We start from the raw sequence: 20,792 nt of genomic DNA, 5'->3' as shown, positions 1-20,792 counted from the left end.
CTGCTGTTAGTGGTTAAATTGGATTTAAAAGACTAAACTTGTCTTGTCTTGTGTGCGTTTATTATCTCAGTTATCCAGTTTAACTCAGTTGTGAACAGGAGTTTGAAAAGATAAATAAGGAATAAACAGGACAGGGCGTGCTGGTGCAGGAAAATAAACAACGACAGGGTGGTGTGAAGCCACGAGGTTGATTATTTTCCTATACCAGCACTTCTCTTAGTGTTGTATTCTTCTACTGCAGCGATTTGCCAATGATTTACATTTTTTATCAAGTATGTTGTTCTTTTTCGAGATATGAATTAGAATGCCTTTGTCAGTGTACACCGTCCACCCATTATCAGTCCCCACTTGCTTGCTCACTCGGTGTAGTGGCTGCTGCTTTATGTCCCGGGGCTCCCTCATGCCTGTGTTCCCTTCTGGCTCTCCCCTTTTAGTTATGCGGTCATAGTTAGTTGCCGGAGTCCCTGCTTGTCCTCAGTGCAATTGTTAGGTATACCCAGTGCAACACTGGGTATACCTAACAACCTGTGTTTTCTCTCTCTTCTCCCCCCCCAAATCTGTCCCTCTGAGTTACATGTCAGTCCTGGGATCGAGATGCTGACCTCTTCTGCTGCTTGGGCCTGCCTGATCCATCCTGGTGCCCTGTGTCTGGTTGGAGTCTTATCGCGTCACTCCTGTGGAGGACAGCCCCATGTGGGCAGTTGGGGGTTGCGCCTGGAAGACGCTCTGGACTCTTGCAGTGGTGCTTTTGTGGCTGGGGACTGCAGTTGATTTGCTGACTTTGGGACTACAGTTGTCGTGAATGGTTTTGCGCTCGGGTTTCCGTCGGTGGGGGGTTTATAGTTTATAGCATCAACGAAGCTGACTTTATGTTCTCATCTCATTATCTCTAGCCGCTTTATCCTGTTCTACAGGGTCGCAGGCAAGCTGGAGCCTATCCCAGCTGACCACGGGCGAAAGGCGGGGTACACCCTGGACAAGTCGCCAGGTCATCACAGGGCTGACACATAGACACAGACAACCATTTACGCTCACATTCACACCTACGGTCAATTTAGAGTCACCAGTTAACCTAACCTGCATGTCTTTGGACTGTGGGGGAAACCGGAGCACCCGGAGGAAACCCACGGGGAGAACATGCAAACTCCACACAGAAAGGCCCTCACCGGCCGCGGGGCTCGAACCCGGACCTTCTTGCTGTGAGGCGACAGCGCTAACCACTACACCACCGTGCCGCCCCTGACTTTATGTTAGGACTGTTAATGTTAGTCATGTTGTCTGTTGTTGCCCAAATGAGGATGGGTTCCCTTTTGAATCTGGTTCCTCTCGAGGGTTTTCCCTCATGTCGTCTGAGGGAGTTTTTCCTTGCTACAGTCACCACAGGCGTGCTCATTGGGGATAGGTTAGGGATAAAATTAGCTCATATTTTAAGTCGTTCAAATTCTGTAAAGCTGCTTTGCGACAATGTTTATTGTTAAAAACGCTATACAAATTGACTTGACTTATCTGTAATCGCTTATCCTGTACAGGGCTGCAGGCAAGCTGGAGCCTATCCCAGCTGATTATGGGCGAGAGGTGGGGTACACCCTGGACAAGTCACCAGGTTATTGCAGGGCTAACACATAGAGACAAACAACCATTCACACTCATGGTCAATTTAGAGCCACCAATTAACCTAACCTGCATGTCTTTAGACTGTGAGGGAAACCGGAGCACCTGGAGGAAACCCATGCAGAGGACCTGCAAACTCAACCCAGCACCTTCTTGCTGTGAGGCGACAGTGCTAACCACTACACCACCGTGCCGCCCGTCAATGTACACAGTACAACGAAATTGAAGTGCTTCATCTGATCACGATTAAAAAACACATTTATAAACTAGACATAAAACCAATAATTAAAAATATTAAGTGATAAGTTAAAGGTCATTGCACTTAATGTGTGAAGTCGTAAGTCATGTGTTTGCAGCATTCACAGTTCTGATGGCCCAGAGAAAGAAACTGTTTTTGAATCTGTTTTTGCTTTTCAAGCTCCTGTAGCGCCTCCTTGAGGGCAGGAGAGCAAACAGTTTGTGACCAGGGTGCCAATTGTCCTTGATGTTATTGTTGGCTTTGCTAAGGCACCGTGAGTTTGAAATGGTTTCCAGAGAAGGCAGGGAACAGCCACTAATTTTCTCTGCTGTTTTAATGACCTTCTGGAAGGCATGTCTGTCTGCTGCTGAGCAGCCAGCATACCCAACTGTGATGCAGTATGCCAGCACAGTCTTGACAGTAGATTGTAGAATGTAGGTTGTAGAGAATCTAAAGTGCAGATTCTCTTTTAGTTTGGCTTTCTGTAGCAGCCTCAGGAAGTGCAGCCGCTGCTGGGATTTCTTAACCACCGTCTGAGTGTTTACCAACAAGGAGAAGTCCTGTGAGATCGTCGTCCCCAGGAACTTGACGGTTGAGAGCCTTTCCACTTCTACCCCATTTGTGAGGAGTGGGCAGGTTCATTTCTGTGTCTCTTGAAGTCAATAAACATCTCCTTGGTTTTGTTGGTGTTCAGTGCCAGGTTGTTGTTTGCACACCATACGGACAGCTTCTGGACCACGTTCCTATATGCTGACTCATCACCTCCCGTGATGAGACCGACCACTGTGGTGTCATCTGCGAATTTGATGATTGTGTTTAAGGCGTGGATGGGAGTGCAGTCGTAGATGTATAGAGCATATAGGAGTGGGCTCAGAATGCAGCCTTGTGGGGAGCCAGTGCTGAGTGTGATGGTGGAGGAGCTCTGGCAGCCAATTTTAACAGTCTGAGGACAGTTGGTGAGAGAGTCTTTTATCCATGCACAGGTGGATGGGGGATTATAATCCAGATTGTACAGCTTTTCCACTCGTCTGCCAGGGATGATTGTGTTGAAAGCTGACCTGTAATGAATAAAGAGCAACCTTACATAGGAGCCGGGGTGTTCCAGGTGGCTCAGTGCAGTGTGGAGGGCTGTGTTGATGGCATCCTCAGTGGATCTGTTTGCTCTATATGCAAATTGGTAAGGGTCGAAGGTTGGAGGGAGGCAGTCTTTGATGTGCTCTGCCACCAGCTTTTCAAAGCATTTCATTAGCATGGATGTGAGCGCTATTGGTCTGTAGTCATTAAGACTGTTGATGGCTTGCTTCTTGGGGACAGAGATAACAGCTGATTTTAAGCAGGATGGGACTGTGGTTTGTGACAGAGAAAGATTTGAAAATCTTTGTAAGGACCCCTGAGAGTTGGTCAGCGCAAGCTTTGAGTACCTTGCCGAGTACTCTGTCCGGTCCAGCAGCTTTCTTTTGGTTCACTGTCTTGAGCACACATCTCACTTGGTGCTCCTGGAGAGTGAGTGTGAGGGACGTGGTAGACAGTGGGGGCAGTGTGACTGGGTATGGTGGTGATGTCTCAAACTGGGAAAAGAAATGGTTGAGTTTTTCTGCCAGTGAGGAGTTAGCACTAACAGTCACAAGTGAACTGCTCTGATAGGTTCTGATCTACTGAAGTCCCTGCCACACCTGCCTTGGGTTGTTGTGTATTAGGTGGTCCTCTATTTTCCTCGTTGTCCTCCTTGGCTGCTTTGATGCCTCTCCTTAGGTCAGCCCTTGTCATGTTGTACTGAGCCCTGTCACCTGACCTGAAGGCAGAGTCGCATGCTTTCAATAGAGACTGTACCTCCCTCATCATCCAGGGTTTAAGGTTGGGATAGACCTGGATGCGTTTATCAACCGTTACATTATCAGTGCAGGTTTTTATATTGTACAAATTTAGGAAGCACTGACCTTAGGCATGCTTGATTAAAGTCCACAGCAATGATGTGCACCCCATCTGGATGAGCCCGTTTGTTTATTTTGTCATGCAGCAGGGCGAGAGCAGTGCTAACATTAGCATTCGGTGGAATATGTACGGCAGTAGCAAGTACAGCCGTGAGCTCTCTTGGGAGATAGAAGGGTCTTCACATCACAGACATTGCCTCCAGGTCAGGAGAACGGTGGCTGAATATGAGCTTACAGTTTGTGCACCAGTCATTGTAGATACACAGGCCCCCTCCTCTGCTCTTACCTGAGTCTTCATTTCTGTCATGACAGTGGGTGGAGCGGCCTGCAAACTGAATTGCAGCATCCGGGATCTGCAGGTATAGCCGCGGATCCCGTGAAGTGGGGAAGATGCTTTGAACCAGGGGCTTATGCGGTTGTTTTCTCAGTCGAGTCCATAGGCCAGCTTGGCAACCTCGCTTTTGCTTCCATTCCTTTCACTGTCTGTGTCTCCTCTCAGGCCTAGCTACAATTCATATAGATCCCGTTTCAATATTTAATATGTTGTCTTTGTACTATTTTCAATGAAATATAGAGTTTCCATGATTTGCAAATTGTCACATTCTGTTTTTATTTGCAGTTTACACAGCGTCACAACTTTTTTGGACTTGGGGTTGTATATGGACACACACACACACACACACACACACAAAACTCATAAGTTAATCAAAAGAATTTTCATTTCGAACCGGTTCACCATTTTGACAATGCACATCAAGTCAGCGGGAAAACACTGGAAAATACAAGTGGTGTATTTCCCAATGAAACGTGTGTGTGTGTGTGTGTGTGTGTGTGTGTGTGTAAAAAAAAATCTAAATTAAATACCAGGTCCATACAGGATGTAAGTGGAGTGCAATGCAGACAGTGGACCAGGCTATTAGCTGGTTAAAACTCCAAGAGATTGCTGGGTTACCACAGTCAGGAAGGATGGGGAGCCACATCCAAAATGTGGTCGAAGGCAAGGGAAAGGAGAGACCTCATGATCTCTGAAGTGCTGAAAATGGAGGAGGAGTGCTACAAGATCAGAGCTGTGAGTCAACACCAACAAGGTAGATGGAGGCCATTGTTAACAGGAACATCATGTGGGCTGACATGTGGAGGATGCGCCAAGCAAGGCTTGGCTTCCTCATCAGGGCCATGTACAACACCCTTCCAAGCCCCCAGAACTTACATCTGTGGTATGGATCAGAGGAGAACTGCCACCTATGCTCCTCCCAGAACCCAAGTCTGCAGCACATCCTTTCTGGGTGCAAGACAGCACTAATGCAGGGTTGGTACAGATGGCCTCATGATCTAGTTCTGCGCAAGCTTGCAGAAACCCTGGAAACACGCAGACTGCAGGTAAATAGGGCCAGCCCAACAACAACACAGTGGCAGATCCAGTTTGTCATGTGGGGGGAGTGGTCTCTCCTGTCACCTGGAGGTGAGTGGAGTATGGCAGCTGACCTCAACTGCCAGTTGAAGTTCCCCATCGAGATCACCACAACCTCCTTAGGTCTGATATCATCCTCTGGTCAATTCCGACCAAACAGTTGGTCGAACTGTCCGACCCATGGGAGGAGGGGATAGAGGCTGCCTTTGAGAGGAAAAAGAAGAGGTACACAGAGCTGGCAGCTGTGTGTTCACAAGCTGGGTGGAGGGCTCTCATCTACCCAGTTGAAATTGGCTACAGAGGCTACACTGGAGTATCCACCCCAAGATGTTCCAGGATTAAAGGAGCGAAATATCAGGGAAGGATGGCTCCCGGCTGATGACCCTGCAGCTGGTCCAACGGCACTGTCGGAGGTGCTTCAGGCAGAAATGCCCAGCAGGTAGACCTACCTGTGCTGATTATATATACACACACACACACACACACACACACACACGAGGGTTTTATTGGGAAATACACCACTTATATTTTTCATACAAACTACATCTGGGATATGGAGAACCACAACCATGACATGTTTCTCAATATGTCACTCATGAGGAAATTGATGAACTGTTTTGATAAATCTCAGTACTTTTTGTTTGTGAATATGTCTGTATAATAAAAAGAACATCACACGTTATCTTGAAGATATGAAGTCTACCTTCTTTTGGTGAAAAACTCGCATTTTTCATAGAAAATACATTGTGGATCTAAGTGGCACATTTTCTGATATTTCACTCCAATGATGTCACTCCCAGTGTTTTCCCGCTGACTAGACACGCATTGTCAAAATGTCAAGTCAAATCAAGTTTATTTGTATAGCGCTTTTAACAATAAACATTGTCGCAAAGCAGCTTTACAGAATTTGAACGACTTAAAACATGAGCTAATTTTATCCCTAATCTATCCCCAATGAGCAAGCCTGTGGCGACGGTGGCAAGGAAAACTCTCTGACAACATGAGGAAGAAACCTCGAGAGGAACCAGACTCAAAAGGGAACCCATCCTCATTTGGGCAACAACATGACTATAACATTAACAGTTTTAACATGAAGTCAGTTTCGTTGATGTTATAAACTCTTCATTGATGGAAACTTGAGTGCAAAACTGTTCATGACAACTGCAGTCCTAAAGTTAGCAAGTCAACTGTAGTCCTCAGCCATAAAAGCATGACTGTAAGTGTCCAGAGCATCCTCCAGGTGTGACTTTCAACTGTCCACATGGGGCTGTCCTCCACAGGAGCGATGCGATGAGACTCCAACCAGACATAGGGCACCAGGATGGATCAGACAGGTCCGAGGAGCAGAAGAGGTCAGCATCTCGATCCCAGGACCGACATGTAACTCAGAGGGATAGATTTTAGGGGGGGAAGAGAAAGAAAACACAGGTTGTTAGGTATGCCCAATGTCACCTGAATAAGTAGGTACAGTATACATATTGCACTGAGTACAAGCAGGGACTCCGGCAACTAACTATGACAGCATAACTAAAAGGGGAGAGCCAGAAGGTAACACAGTCATGAGGAGCCCCGGGACATAAAGCAGCAGCCACTACACCGTCAACAAACTCGAGTGAGCAAGCGAGTGAGGGACTGACAGCATCCATACATCCCAGTTTACCAAAACACACTATGTCTGAGGACCCTCCAGATCTACACCTTTACCTCATAAACACCATTAACAAAAGGCTTGACTAAACAGATATGTTTTCAGCCTAGAATTAAACTCTGAGACTGTGTCTGATTCCCGAACACTACTTAGAAGGCTGTTCCATAACTGTGGGGCTTTGTAAGAAAAGGCTCTGGCCCCTGATGTAGCCTTCACTATACGAGGTACCAGCAGATAGCCTGCACCTGTTGATCTAAGTAGGTGTGGCTAAAATGGCGAACCAGTTGAAAATTAAAAGTCTTTTGATTAACTTGTGGATTCTTTTTGTGGATGTGTCCATATAATATAAAGAACATTACACAGTGGTGCGAAGATATGAAGTTTTGAAAAATGCTTCACGAAGTTCCAGTGCTGAAAAATGCTTCGACCACATATATATATGAGTGATTCCACGCTTATGGGTACTGAAATGGGGACATGAACTTATTCACCTAAAACCATTTCTTTTTTTACCATCAGGTCACAAAACATGTAATCTTTAATGAATGATATGTTAAAAGATAACTTTAATTTTCTGAGATGTAATAAAAACATATTTATATGCCAAAGTCAAGCCTATGAGTTCCAAAATGATGTCTGTTACATTACTTCTGTTACGATTGTCCATCTCGCGTCTGTTACAAATTAATTACAATCTAGCTATATACCATGTTAATCTTATTGAAAGAATGTGTATGTTTATTCTACTACACACGTTTATTAATTATATTTGCTAAAACATCACCTTCCTATGTTTCAAAAAGTAATTCTACATTGTTAAAATTGAGAATATATATGTCCACAACACTTCTGTTACATTCTGACTTTGGCATATAAATATGCTTTTATTACATCTCAGAAAATTAAAGTTATCTTTTAACACATCATTCATTAAAGATTACATGTTTTGTGACCTGATTGGTAAAAAAAGAAATGGTTTTAGGTGAATTTTTAAAAATAAGTTCATGTCCCCATTTCAGTACCCATAAGCGTGGAATCACTCATATATATATATATATAATCACACGGTCGTGCAAAGATATGAAGTTTATCTTCGAGTGGTGAATGTATACATCATGATGTATACGTTCACCATCACCATATATACATTCACCAACATCTTTGAGTGGTGAATGTATACATCATGATATATAAAATGTGTGTGTATGTAGGTAGAGTGATAGTATCAGTCAAAAGTTTGGACACACTTATAATGAGTATAATAATTTAATATAAATCTGTGATTTCCCTTACAGCTGCCACTATTGTCAGTGCTGCTATTGTAGAAACTTAATCAGCACCTTCTGACTAATCAGATCTGAGAGTTCAACAATGCTGTAGTATATAGTGTCGTAAAGTGAAGCACTGCTGTCCCTGAGTCCCTACTTGTTAACTAGTATAATGGCAGTGTTACAGAGAATGAGAGTGAGCAGTTGTGTGTAGCTTATCTAGTTCACCAGCTATTCTGTTCTTTGACCTCTGCAGATATGGCCACTAAACCCTTCAGGCCAGAGGAAGCACGTAGGATCATGCGGTTTCTGCATAGGCCAGCAGTTTTCCTCAACATGACTGATAACTGGCCAGCACGGGACTGGACTCTGGAACATCTGGTAGTTCATCTAGAAGAGCAGTCTGTGTGTTTTCGTATTGGGAAACGGTGCAATCAGAAATGTAAGGAGTTTCTCAGTTTCTGCTGACTATGTGAAATTACATAGATTGTAGTTCTTTGGTGTTCACTTTACCATTTTAAAATAAGTTCCCTAAACATTAATGCCAGACAGTACAATAGGGTGCATACTTTAAGGACAAAGTAAAATTAAAGAGGACAACAAATTTATAAGCTTTTCGAGTTGGTTTTATTACATAAATTGTAAAAGACAGGCAATTCCCTTTTCATTAAGAAACCATGGGGAATGCAGATGTTTGCATTTAACCGTATATGTGAATACTAAGACCTGAATGAAGTGATGTATGCAGGGCCCATTAACTAAATAGTTACGACATTCTACTGTAGTTTTTTTCTTTGTTTTATTGACATATTCTGCTTCATTAGCATTTAAGTGTCTATGACTGTAATTTCCATTAACAGCTAAATGTTAACTAAAGTATTAACAAAGCTATTAGGGTTCAGGAGGTGCATTTCTCACTACAGCCACTACAAATAAATATTTGTCAAATCTTTGTCTGTCTGTTGCCCTTTTTCCACCAAAGCAGTTCCAGGGCTGGTTCGGGGTCAGTGCTTAGTTTGGAACCGGGTTTTCTGTTTCCACTGACAAAGAACTGGCTCTGGGGCCAGAAAAACCGGTTCCAGGCTAGCACCAACTCTCTGCTGGGCCAGAGGAAAGAACCGCTTACGTCAGCGGGGGGGCGGAGTTGTTAAGACCAACAACAATAACAAGACCGCGAAAGATCGCCATTTTTAAGCGACGAGAAGCAGCAGCTGTACAAACGCGAAGTCATTCATTATTATTATTGTTGTTGTTGCCGCTGCTGCTTCTTCCGTGTTGTTTTTGCTTCGATATTCGCGCCAAGGTTTATGTAAACGTAGCGCCGTAACTGACGTATACAGCAATGTAATGACGTATACAGCGACGTAATGACGTGGCTTCCGTTAGCACCGCGAGCTATGGAAAAGCAAACTGGTTCTCAGCTGGCTCGCAAGTTGAGCGAGTTGTGAACCAGCACCAGCACTGGCTCCGAACCAGCCCTGGAACTGATTTGGTGGAAAAGGGGTATGTGTCTCTCTCTCTCTCTCTCTCTCTCTCTCTCTCTGTCCACACGATAACAGATTACCAAAAACTTTACTAGATAGTGTACAAGGTAAAAACAAATATTTTTCAATGCTTACATTGTTTAGAATTTGTGCTAGTCCATTTTATTGGAGAAAAATATCCAGGAAAAATTGGTCAACATGATCACAAACTCTGACAAAAGGATAACCTGGAGAGTTATCCATGGAAGACAACTCACTCAAAGCTTCCAGGTGACAACTAGCGGTCAGGCAAGGCTGTTTACTTGTCCTCATTCCTCTTCCTCCTCACTATCAATTGGATAATGAAGACCACAACAGTACAGAGTAGAAATGGGATCCAGTGGACACTCACAACACAGCTAGATGACCTAGACTTCACAAGTGACCTTGCTTTGCTATCTCTCAGTCAACAGCAGATGCAGGAGAAGACAAGAGTACTGTCAGACACCTCATCGCAAGTAGGCCTCAACATCAGTAAAGAGAAAACTAAAGTCCTCAAAGTCAACACAACCCACAAAGACCCAATGATCCTGGACTGAACAGACAGATAAGGCAGCATAGATGCAGATGTCAGAGCTAGAACTGGCAAGGCAAGGGCTTCGTTCATCCAACTGAAGAGCATTTAAACCGCAAAGAAATCAGCCAGCAGCCAAAGACTCTTCAGCTCCAAAATCAGACCGATGTTACTCTTTGGATCAGAGACATGGAGGACAACCAGTTACAATCACGAAAGCACAAACATTCATCAACAACTGCCTGAGGTGGATTTTCAACATCCACTGGTCAGATACTATCAGGAACAGTGATCTCTGGCAGAGAATGGGCCAACAACCTGTGGAAGAGGAGATCAAGAGAAGAAAATGGGGATGGATCGGTCACACACTCTGGAAACTCAATACCAGCAACACCAGGCAGGCCCTTAGAAGGTACAAGAAAGAGATGCCAGCCCAAGAACACCTGGTGCAGGGACCTCAAGACAGACATCAAACAGACATGGAAACAGCTGGAGAGTGGAGCCCAGGACAGAAAAAAGAGCGATGGGCAAAAGTCCATTTTATTGCAGTATAATGATGACTTGATGACTTTTTTTGCTTGTGTATGCAAGGCCTCAAATGCGAAAGTTTTGCTGTAAATGCCTGTGAATTTCTGTATTTCCATTTTGTGATGAACAATTTTGAAAATGAACTGGGACTTAAAAATATTCTGGCCTTTGTGCCTTTATTTACATGACCAATATGTGCTGTTAGTATGTGGGCAGGTATCCCATCCAGGGTGTATTCCTACCTCACATCCAGTGTCCTGGGGAAACCCCTGACTGAGATAAAGATGCTACTGGCGATGAATGGATGAATATTTCTAAAGGAGATGTAAATGTCTGGTATCTACAATAGAATTTACATAATGCATACACATACTGAAAAGTGTTTTCTCAGTAGATGAGGCAATATGAAAGTTGTCAGTGAAAGCTACCATTTTGATATGAACATTTTTTAGTTATGAGAAGTATATATTCTGGTCTTTATGACCTGTGTAATGTACTCTCAATTCTCGCATGTCTGTAGAGCAAGGCCTTTTAATAATGCAGTGTTTTAAAAATGCAAGCTTGAAATGTTATGTTTAACGATCTTGCTGAAAGGTGTGCTGGTGTGCAGTGTTGACAGGCGATGGATCATTTGTTCCTTCTCCACAACAATGGTAGACATTTCCAATACTGTGTTATTTAATTTGACTGATAAATCAATTGTCCTTTCATTCTGAACCAGACAGAAATCAAGTGTACCAAGATGCAGCTTTGTGCCATTTACAAAAAACACTGCAGAGACGATTAAAACTTTGTGTCATTACAATGCACTTTTTGTCTGAGGTAATATTAGGACATTCCATTCAGACATTGTGCTGAATCAATAAGTAGTACATTCAGAATGAGCAGATAGTCATGAAATTGATGCTGAGGCCCCATCAATGACAGTTTTCCTAACAACCTGTCTGCCTATCTGCATCTTTTAAGTCTACCATTTTTCTTTTTCCCCCAGCTCCTCTCTTTGAGACAGAGTGCTCATATGTTGAAGCAACTCTTGCGCAGTTTCTGTGTTGGACGAGGGGAAGTGACGCTGCATCTGAAGGCCCATTTGCTGATTATCCCCTTTCAGAGTACTGGGCTTATGCAGACTACAAGTATATTGCGCTTCTTTTTCAGGACAAGGCCACCATGTTTAAGGTAAACTAACATACAAGGTCGATTTTCTTACATCTCAAATCAAACATGCTGTGTTTTTTTATTTTTATTTTTGAATTATATTGCCAGATGTGCAATTATGATCAATAATTGTCTTGAATTTATGCCACTATTGTAGTATAAGCATAACAGTTAGCTAATGTGCATATGTATTTGTCAATACTGAACATAGGGTATAAGTACATTAAAATTACTCCATGCTTAAATGTGTTTTTGAGCTGTAAACTAAATTATATGAGTGTACTGTGATGAAACACATCAATGCTGGGGTTAATATTGACGAAATTACCATTTTTATAAATATCAGCATTTAAGGAGTTGAAAATGGCTCAAAACGCCATCTACTGATGAACTAAATCATACAGAACCTTGCAAGGCCAATGCTGACATATACCCCTTTTCCACCAAATCAGTTCCAGGGCTGGTTCAGTGCTGGTGCTGGTTCACAACTCGTTCAACTTGCGAGCCAGCTGAGAACCAGTTTGCTTTTCCATAGCTCGCGGTGCTAAGGGAAGCCACGTCATTACGTCGCTGTATACGTCAGTTACGTCGTTGTATACGTCATTACGTCGCTGTATACGTCAGTTACGTCGTTGTATACGTCATTACGTCGCTGTATACGTCAGTTACGTCGCTACGTTTGCATAAACCTTGGCGCGAATATCGAAGCAAAAACAACACGGAAGAAGCAGCAGCAGCAACAACAATAATAATAATGGATGACTTCGCGTTTGTACAGCTGCTGCTTCTCGTTGCTTAAAAATGGCGATCTTTCGCGGTCTTGTTCTTGTTGTTGGTCTTAACAACTCCGCCCCCCCGCTGGCGTAAGCGGTTCTTTCCTCTGGCCCAGCAAAGAGTTGGTGCTAGCCTGGAACCGGTTTTTCTGGCCCCAGAGCCAGTTCTTTGTCAGTGGAAACAGAAAACCCGGTTCCAAACTAAGCACTGGCCCTGCCCTGGAACTGCTTTGGTGGAAAAGGGGCAAAAGAGTCGACTGTTTGGTACTTCTCTACATCATGAACTCTTTGTTAACGTCCTCCTACCTCTCCCAGCCCCCATCATTGAGTATGAGTATTTATCAAGTAACAAAAATGAACTGATAAAAATGGAGGTGATGAAAATGCATGAGAGTTGAAAAATAGAGTGATAAATTATCAGTTGATTTGATAAACGTGATTGACATTTTATTTGAAATAGTGTTGCTCTGGTAATCATCTCAACTGACATTTATCATTTACAGCAAGCGATATTTGTTAGTTCCGCCCTTGAGGCCACTTTTCTTAAATGAAAAATGGCAGAAGTAACAAAAATTGCTTGCACGTGAGCGCTGGCTCTGACCTTGGCCTCGAGAAGTGTTGTTAATGCTGCTGTTGCTCCTCTTTCTGACTCGTGTGCGTGTGTTGACATATTGGGCAGGAGTAACAAAAATTGCTTGCTGTAGATGATAAATGCCAGTTGAGTTGATTATCAAATCAACACTGTTTCAAATAAAATGTCAATCAAGTTTATTAAATCAACTGATAATGTATCACTCCTTTTCAATTTGCATGCATTCTTATCACCTCCATTTTTTTTAGTTAATTTTTGTTACTGTCACCCTTGAAGCCACTTTCTTTAACTGATAAATGGCAATTTTGTGTTGTGAATGATGTAATATGGCTCTGTTTTCATCATAGCATGACTGATTTAATTAAATAGGCTTTAAATTAATCGAGTCAATTGAGACTGTCTGAGAAAGTCCTACCTCACACGTGCACATCCTCAGCCCCTCCCTTCCCCCCTCAGTCTTTGACTGGGAATAAAAACTAGAATGCAATGGTGCTGCAGTTTGATTACAACAAGAAAATAATTAAAAATGAGCATTGACTGTTTATTCAACCAACTTTTAAGTCTGAAATCGAACATTAAGCATGATAAAATGAAATAATTCCAATCAGATCAAAGCATTGTAATTAGTGAAGTGTGTAGTAATTGTTGCAGGGCTAAATAGAACTTTTGTAGTTTCAAAGCGTCTCATGGTCCCAGCTTAGTGAATCACTCACATGATTAAAAAGCAGCTTATCCTTCCCTATTATGAAGTAGCCTTTTGTTATGTTTTTAATCTAACAAATTCTAACAGGCATGATTCTTCATTATAGCTTCTTTCTTCTGTGTCGGTGCGTTTCTTCTATTGTTTGTATCTTTACACAAAGGTGCTTTTGGAAACACACAGGCTTTCTGACGAAATTGGAGCAATAAATCATTGAGTGCGTTTTTCCCAGCTCTTGTTTTCAGTCAGTCAGACTGCAGATGGTAATGGCGGAGAAGCTGTTTTAAAGTTTGCCACAAGGTTAGTCTGACCTGAATGTGCCGTTCTTGCAGTCTTTCTCCTGCTTTGTAAATGATAATAAATGCTCGTGAGCTGTTGTCATTCTCTTTTGAGACAGTAGTCCTGCCAAAGCCGAGCCCGTGAGACTTGTAGACATCAGCCTTCCTTAAATGATGAATAGTGCCGTTTAAAAGTTGCTGAAAACCTCAATTGCACACTCTGCTTTTTACAGTCTCCCAGCTGTAAATGGATTCATTATCCAGGTTGCTGGGCAGCATTGTCAAGCACAGGTTTTGGTTTTTTTTTGTAAAAGGGATATATGACAGATCAGACATGCTATGTAAAGGTGATTTTTTTCTTACAACAAAACCATTATAGAGCAGTTAATTAAATGATAAATAACAAGCCGCCGCCTTTTATTTTAGCTTTGTGAGCATTTATAGTAAAAACATGAGTCTGTGGGGGCGTCGTGGCTCAGGTGGCTAAGGCGCCATACCATAAATCCGGGGACCCGGGTTTGATTCCGACCCGAGGTCATTTCCTGATCCCTCCCCGATCTCTCTCCCACTCATTTCCTGTCCTGTCTCTACACTGTCCTATCCAATAAAGGTGAAAAAAGTCCAAAAAAAATCTTTTAAAAAACATGAGTCTGTACTGAAAGTCTTATCCAGACAGGTGTTTTGCAGGATGTAGTGTGGTCTGACTTTGGCTATCCAGGCCGTGATGGAAGAGAGAGCACTCTTTGGGTTGGTACGAATGGTGCCAACACTCCATGTCACCTGGACTCCTATGGATGCAATCTTGTCTTCCAAATTCAAGGCAGGTAATGGCACAGAGCTTGAGCTTACACTCCATTAACACAGCACACCCAGCCTGAAGTCTTCTTTTAAGGCTTATGACACTAGTGCTAATACTGATGAATGTTCATTCCTAGTGAATATTTTTCAACAGTCAGGTTTGATCTAGAATTAGGGTTAAAAATATAAGAAAAAACAACACAATATAGTTAGCAGCGAAGAAAAAGGATTTCGGATCAGGAGAGTTATTTTATTCCAGAGCTTCCAAATGGCAAAAGTCATTGTCTCCTTCACCAAATGGTCCGAGCTGTAAGAGCCTCTTGAACTGCATTACAGAGCCGTATTACAAGAAACTATTGTACAACCCCGATTCCAAAAAAGTTGGGACAAAGTACAAATTGTAAATAAAAACGGAATGCAATGATGTGGAAGTTTCAAAATTCCATATTTTATTCAGAATAGAACATAATGACATATCAAATGTTTAAACTGAGAAAATGTATCATTTAAAGAGAAAAATTAGGTGATTTTAAATTTCATGACAACAACACATCTCAAAAAAGTTGGGACAAGGCCATGTTTACCACTGTGAGACATCCCCTTTTCTCTTTACAACAGTCTGTAAACGTCTGGGGACTGAGGAGACAAGTTGCTCAAGTTTAGGGATAGGAATGTTAACCCATTCTTGTCTAATGTAGGATTCTAGTTGTTCAACTGTCTTAGGTCTTTTTTGTCGTATCTTCCGTTTTATGATGCGCCAAATGTTTTCTATGGGTGAAAGATCTGGACTGCAGGCTGGCCAGTTCAGTACCCGGACCCTTCTTCTATGCAGCCATGATGCTGTAATTGATGCAGTATGTGGTTTGGCATTGTCATGTTGGAAAATGCAAGGTCTTCCCTGAAAGAGACGTCGTCTGGATGGGAGCATATGTTGCTCTAGAACCTGGATATACCTTTCAGCATTGATGGTGTCTTTCCAGATGTGTAAGCTGCCCATGCCACACGCACTAATGCAACCCCATACCATCAGAGATGCAGGCTTCTGAACTGAGCGCTGATAACAACTTGGGTAGTCCTTCTCCTCTTTAGTCCGAATGACACGGCGTCCCTGATTTCCATAAAGAACTTCAAATTTTGGTTCGTCTGACCACAGAACAGTTTTCCACTTTGCCACAGTCCATTTTAAATGAGCCTTGGCCCAGAGAAGACGTCTGCGCTTCTGGATCATGTTTACATATGGCTTCTTCTTTGAACTATAGAGTTTTAGCTGGCAACAGCGGATGGCACGGTGAATTGTGTTCACAGATAATGTTCTCTGGAAATATTCCTGAGCCCATTTTGTGATTTCCAATACAGAAGCATGCCTGTATATGATGCAGTGCCGTCTAAGGGCCCGAAGATCACGGGCACCCAGTATGGTTTTCCGGCCTTGACCCTTACGCACAGAGATTCTTCCAGATTCTCTGAATCTTTTGATGATATTATGCACTGTAGATGATGATACGTTCAAACTCTTTGCAATTTTACACTGTCGAACTCCTTTCTGATATTGCTCCACTATTTGTTGGCGCAGAATTAGGGGGATTGGTGATCCTCTTCCCATCTTTACTTCTAAGAGCCGCTGCCACTCCAAGATGCTCTTTTTATACCCAGTCATGTTAATGACCTATTGCCAATTGACCTAATGAGTTGCAATTTGGTACTCCAGCTGTTCCTTTTTTGTAGCTTTAACTTTTCCAGCCTCTTATTGCCCCTGTCCCAACTTTTTTGAGATGTGTTGCTGTCATGAAATTTCAAATGAGCCAATATTTGGCATGAAATTTCAAAATGTCTCACTTTCAACATTTGATATGTTGTCTATGTTCTATTGTGAATACAATATCAGTTTTTGAGATTTGTAAATTATTGCATTCCGTTTTTATTTACAATTTGTACTTTGTCCCAACTTTTTTGGAATCGGGGTTGTATATCTGTGACCTAGAAACCCCAAAAGTCGAATCTAATCTCTTGGCACATCTTCCTTGGTGAAACACTATATCTTTCCTGTTTTTAATGGATTTTTGAGATTCTACAGAATGTGAAGAAAGAGTGTACAATCTGAGAAATGAGTTTCTGTAATACATCAGAAATGATGTACTGCAGTAGATGTCCCTACTGCTTTTGAGATTATGAGTTGTCTGTGTAATATCTTTTATATAATATGTTATGGCAGAAAACTCCTTTCAGTGTTTTTTAAAAATTGACACTGCTGAAAAGAACATTCAGTCATTCATCACCATTAACTGGAAACTCTGGCAGCTATTTAGTGCATTGACAATAAAAATAGATTTATAGGTGATACACAGGAGTAGGTGAGTTCTAACTGACAACATATTATTCAGACAAGTGTCTTATATTATTCAGATGAGATGTGGTAAATTTTTATTTTTCCTTTTCTGGGACAGTGTCGCTGTATACTATCACTATTAGCTTACTTAATTTTATTTTGGAAGATAGATACAGTAGTGGGCTGAATTTACATCATGACCACTTTAGCTTTTGGAAGATCGAAATGTGTGAGTCGTCGGAAGATGGCGGTGTGCTGAGTGGACGTGTGCTAGCTTGCTCCGTTACCCTGTTGACTAAATCCTTCTAAAACATTGTGTTTGGGCTAGTAAAATACTCCCAAGTGGCAAGATAAGCTAAAGGTAATGCCTGGGTCACAAAGGAAAGTCAGCCAAAGTCAAAACAAAACTTTGCAGGCTAAACTGTCGGACTTTGCAATGCTGAGCACCAGCAGCAAACCCACGACTAGCACCCATGCTATGGACACCGAGTAGGCTAATGCTAGTTTGACTCCGGAGGACACAACATCGGATAGAAACAAAGTTAGAACTGCTGAAGAGTCCGGTTCTACGTCGGCTGTCCTCTTGCCTGCTATTAACAACATGAAAACTGAGTTTTCCACCAGGTTTGATGGCATCATGGCCACTATTGAAAATGTGAGGAAAAACATCACTGACTGCGCAGAGCGTGTCACGGAGGCAGAAACAAGGATTTTGGCAGCTGAGGACAGCCTCGCCTCGCTCCAAACAAAAGTGCAAGTCTTAGAAAACAAAAGCAAAGACCTGGAGGAAAAACTACTGGACCTGGAGACAAGATCAAGGCGCTCCAATTTGAGGCTTGTCAATTTACTGGAGGGAGCAGAGAGTGAAGACGCGTGTGCTTTTCTGGAGAGCTGGCTGCCAGACGCACTGGAGCTGGCAACGGGGCGCACAAATCTAACCTTGGAGAGGGCACACAGAATCGGGCCAAGAACACAGAACAAACCTTCACCCAGAACGCTGATAATGAAGTTTCTGAACTACAAAGATAAAGAAACAGTGGTGAGAGCTGCCAAGACAAAAAGAGAAATACTCTACAAGAACCAGCCGGTGAGGTTTTACCAGGACGTGGCAGCAGGTGTTCACAAGAAGCAGAAGGGGTTTGACGAGGCAAGACGGCAGCTCTGAGCTATGGGACTCCGGTATGGCATCATTCCTCCTGCCTGGCTGCTCGTGACCTATACGGAACGGTCTCACATTTTTAATAACCACAGCGAGGCAGAGGACTTCATCAGGCAGATCAGGTCAGAAAAGGGAACAGATCGAACTATCAGGAGGTGAACAAGAGCACCGTAGTTTATGAAGTAGAATGTAACAGCCGAATAGGTGAAATAAATGGTGCAAGTTTGAACTGAGCTCACGCTAATTACAATGTCAAAAGTACACCCATGTTCATTCATCTCATTATCTCTAGCCGCTTTATCCTTCTACAGGGTCGCAGGCAAGCTGGAGCCTATCCCAGCTGACTACGGGCGAAAGGCGGGGTACACCCTGGACAAGTCGCCAGGTCATCACAGGGCTGACACATAGACACAGACAACCATTCACACTCACATTCACACCTACGGTCAATTTAGAGTCACCAGTTAACCTAACCTGCATGTCTTTGGACTGTGGGGGAAACCGGAGCACCCGGAGGAAACCCACGCGGACACGGTGAGAACATGCAAACTCCACACAGAAAGGCCCTCGCCGGCCCCGGGGCTCGAACCCAGGACCTTCTTGCTGTGAGGCGACAGTGCTAACCACTACACCACCGTGCCGCCTACACCCATGTTATTCGTGTTTATTAGATAACATTCAAGGCTTATATTCATGGCTTATTTTCATAACTTTTAAGCTGTGTTACTCTTCACATGGTAATAATCTGGAAACTATGTATAAGAAAGGGGTAGTTTGTTAGAAATTGTCACAAATAAGTTCTTTAGGCAGTTGTTCTTCTAGTTTTATTATTAAGAAAGAAGTGTTAAGATACAGATTCAAAGATAATTTAGGCTGCAACTGTTACTTTGGTAATTATTAAGCAGTGGGGGTTAATCTAACTCATTCATACAGGTTTTTTTTTTAATTTACGTTTTCCCAGAACAATACAGTGACACCTGAGCATAAGGTTGCATTTAGTTCATAGTAAAGGGAGTGTGTTCACAAACAAATGTTTTCATTTGGTAGCACAGGAGTTTAAGGTTAGTATTATAAGTCAGTGTTTCCCAACCACTGTGCCACGGCACATTAGTGTGCCATGAGAGATCATCAGGTGTACCGTGGGACATTATCCAATTTCACTTAATTGTTCCGAAAATTATTTATTTACTGCAAATAATTTGTCTTCGTTCGTCTATGCCAGCGACGTATAGTGACCGGCAGAACAATTAAATACTCTTCCAATAGATGGCAGCAGGTAGCTAATTAACCTGTGTACCTACCTGTTGCCATTCAAACAATAGAATTAGTAATGCTTCGGGTGTGACAGCGGTGATAGCGATAGCAGGGATGAGAGTTTTCCGCTTTTCAGCGGATTTCCGCTTTTTCTGAGTAAAAATCGACCTTTTTATCTTGTGCCAAATCCGTTGAGATTTTTTTTTCATTTATTGAGGGGGGTTGGGGTATGTTCCTTCGTGATACTCAAGCGTAATTCATTCCTACGACAATGTTACATGTTTACATTTTCGCCATCTTTAGTCTCGCTAAGTCTCGTGGTAGAATACATGTTATCTACAATGTAATTGGCCAAAACATCGATGGCGAGAGCATGATAGCCAATCATAACAGTTCTTACAAAAGAGAGGACTGACAAGCGTTTGTCTTTGGCCAAAAAGCTGAAGAAGTCGTCGAAATGATCAAATGAAAATGAGAAGTGACTGTGAACTATAAATAATTGTATAAAGTGTACATAGACATTATCCCATAAACTTAGCATTCGTTTGATTTAATACATTGAACATGTATATGATAGTCAGTAAATCTGAATTAATGCTGACAGTTTTGAAAACTTAATATTTCAAAAGACTTCTTGAAGAAATCATATGCAACTAATGAGGACATAGGGAGAAAAGGTCAGTCACCCTAAGAAATTTTATTTAATATATGAACATTTTGATAATTAATAGAACTTAAGTTTAATGTGAATTTAGTTTGTCATTTTTGTTAATCATGAATTATAACCATACCCTTGAATGTAGAATGTGATTTTATTTTGAATTCAAACAATACTCCTATTGATTTGAAACATATTTTCATGTAAATATATAAAAAAGACAACAGATTTTTTTTATCTACTACAGCTCAGATTGCAAGAAAAGTGGTTTGTAAGGCCTTATTTTTCAAAATTTTATTTTGAATTCAAACAATACTCCTATTGATTTGATACACATTTTCATGTAAATATATAAAAAAAGACAACAGATATTTTTTATCTACTACAGCTCAGATTGCAGGAAAAGTGGTTTGTAAGGCCCTATTTT

At 42.2% G+C, this 20,792-nt stretch overlaps 1 protein-coding gene across 7 annotated transcripts in view; it reads left to right on the top strand.

Annotated features, from left to right (window-relative positions):
- LOC132891777 (HSPB1-associated protein 1 homolog) overlaps nucleotides 1–20,792 on the top strand; it is a 48,994-nt gene that overhangs the window by 393 nt on the left and 27,809 nt on the right. For 3 of the 7 annotated variants that reach the window (XM_060929712.1, XM_060929711.1, XM_060929709.1), the window contains exons 2-4: nucleotides 8,364–8,549; nucleotides 11,664–11,848; nucleotides 14,858–14,994. In XM_060929712.1, the coding sequence (XP_060785695.1) occupies nucleotides 8,366–8,549; nucleotides 11,664–11,848; nucleotides 14,858–14,994 (506 nt within the window). In that variant the 5' untranslated portion in view covers nucleotides 8,364–8,365. Of the gene's footprint in view, nucleotides 1–7; nucleotides 5,631–6,480; nucleotides 6,544–6,780; nucleotides 7,097–8,363; nucleotides 8,550–11,663; nucleotides 11,849–14,857; nucleotides 14,995–20,792 lie in introns of those variants that run through there. The other 4 variants (XM_060929706.1, XM_060929707.1, XM_060929708.1 and 1 more) reach the window with 4 other exon arrangements.

This window comes from Neoarius graeffei, chromosome 9 (assembly GCF_027579695.1).
Source record: "Neoarius graeffei isolate fNeoGra1 chromosome 9, fNeoGra1.pri, whole genome shotgun sequence".
In the NCBI taxonomy this organism is placed as follows: domain Eukaryota; kingdom Metazoa; phylum Chordata; class Actinopteri; order Siluriformes; family Ariidae; genus Neoarius; species Neoarius graeffei.
The sequence above is the reverse complement of the archived record's forward strand: the minus strand, read 5'-3'. Positions and strand labels throughout refer to the sequence as shown.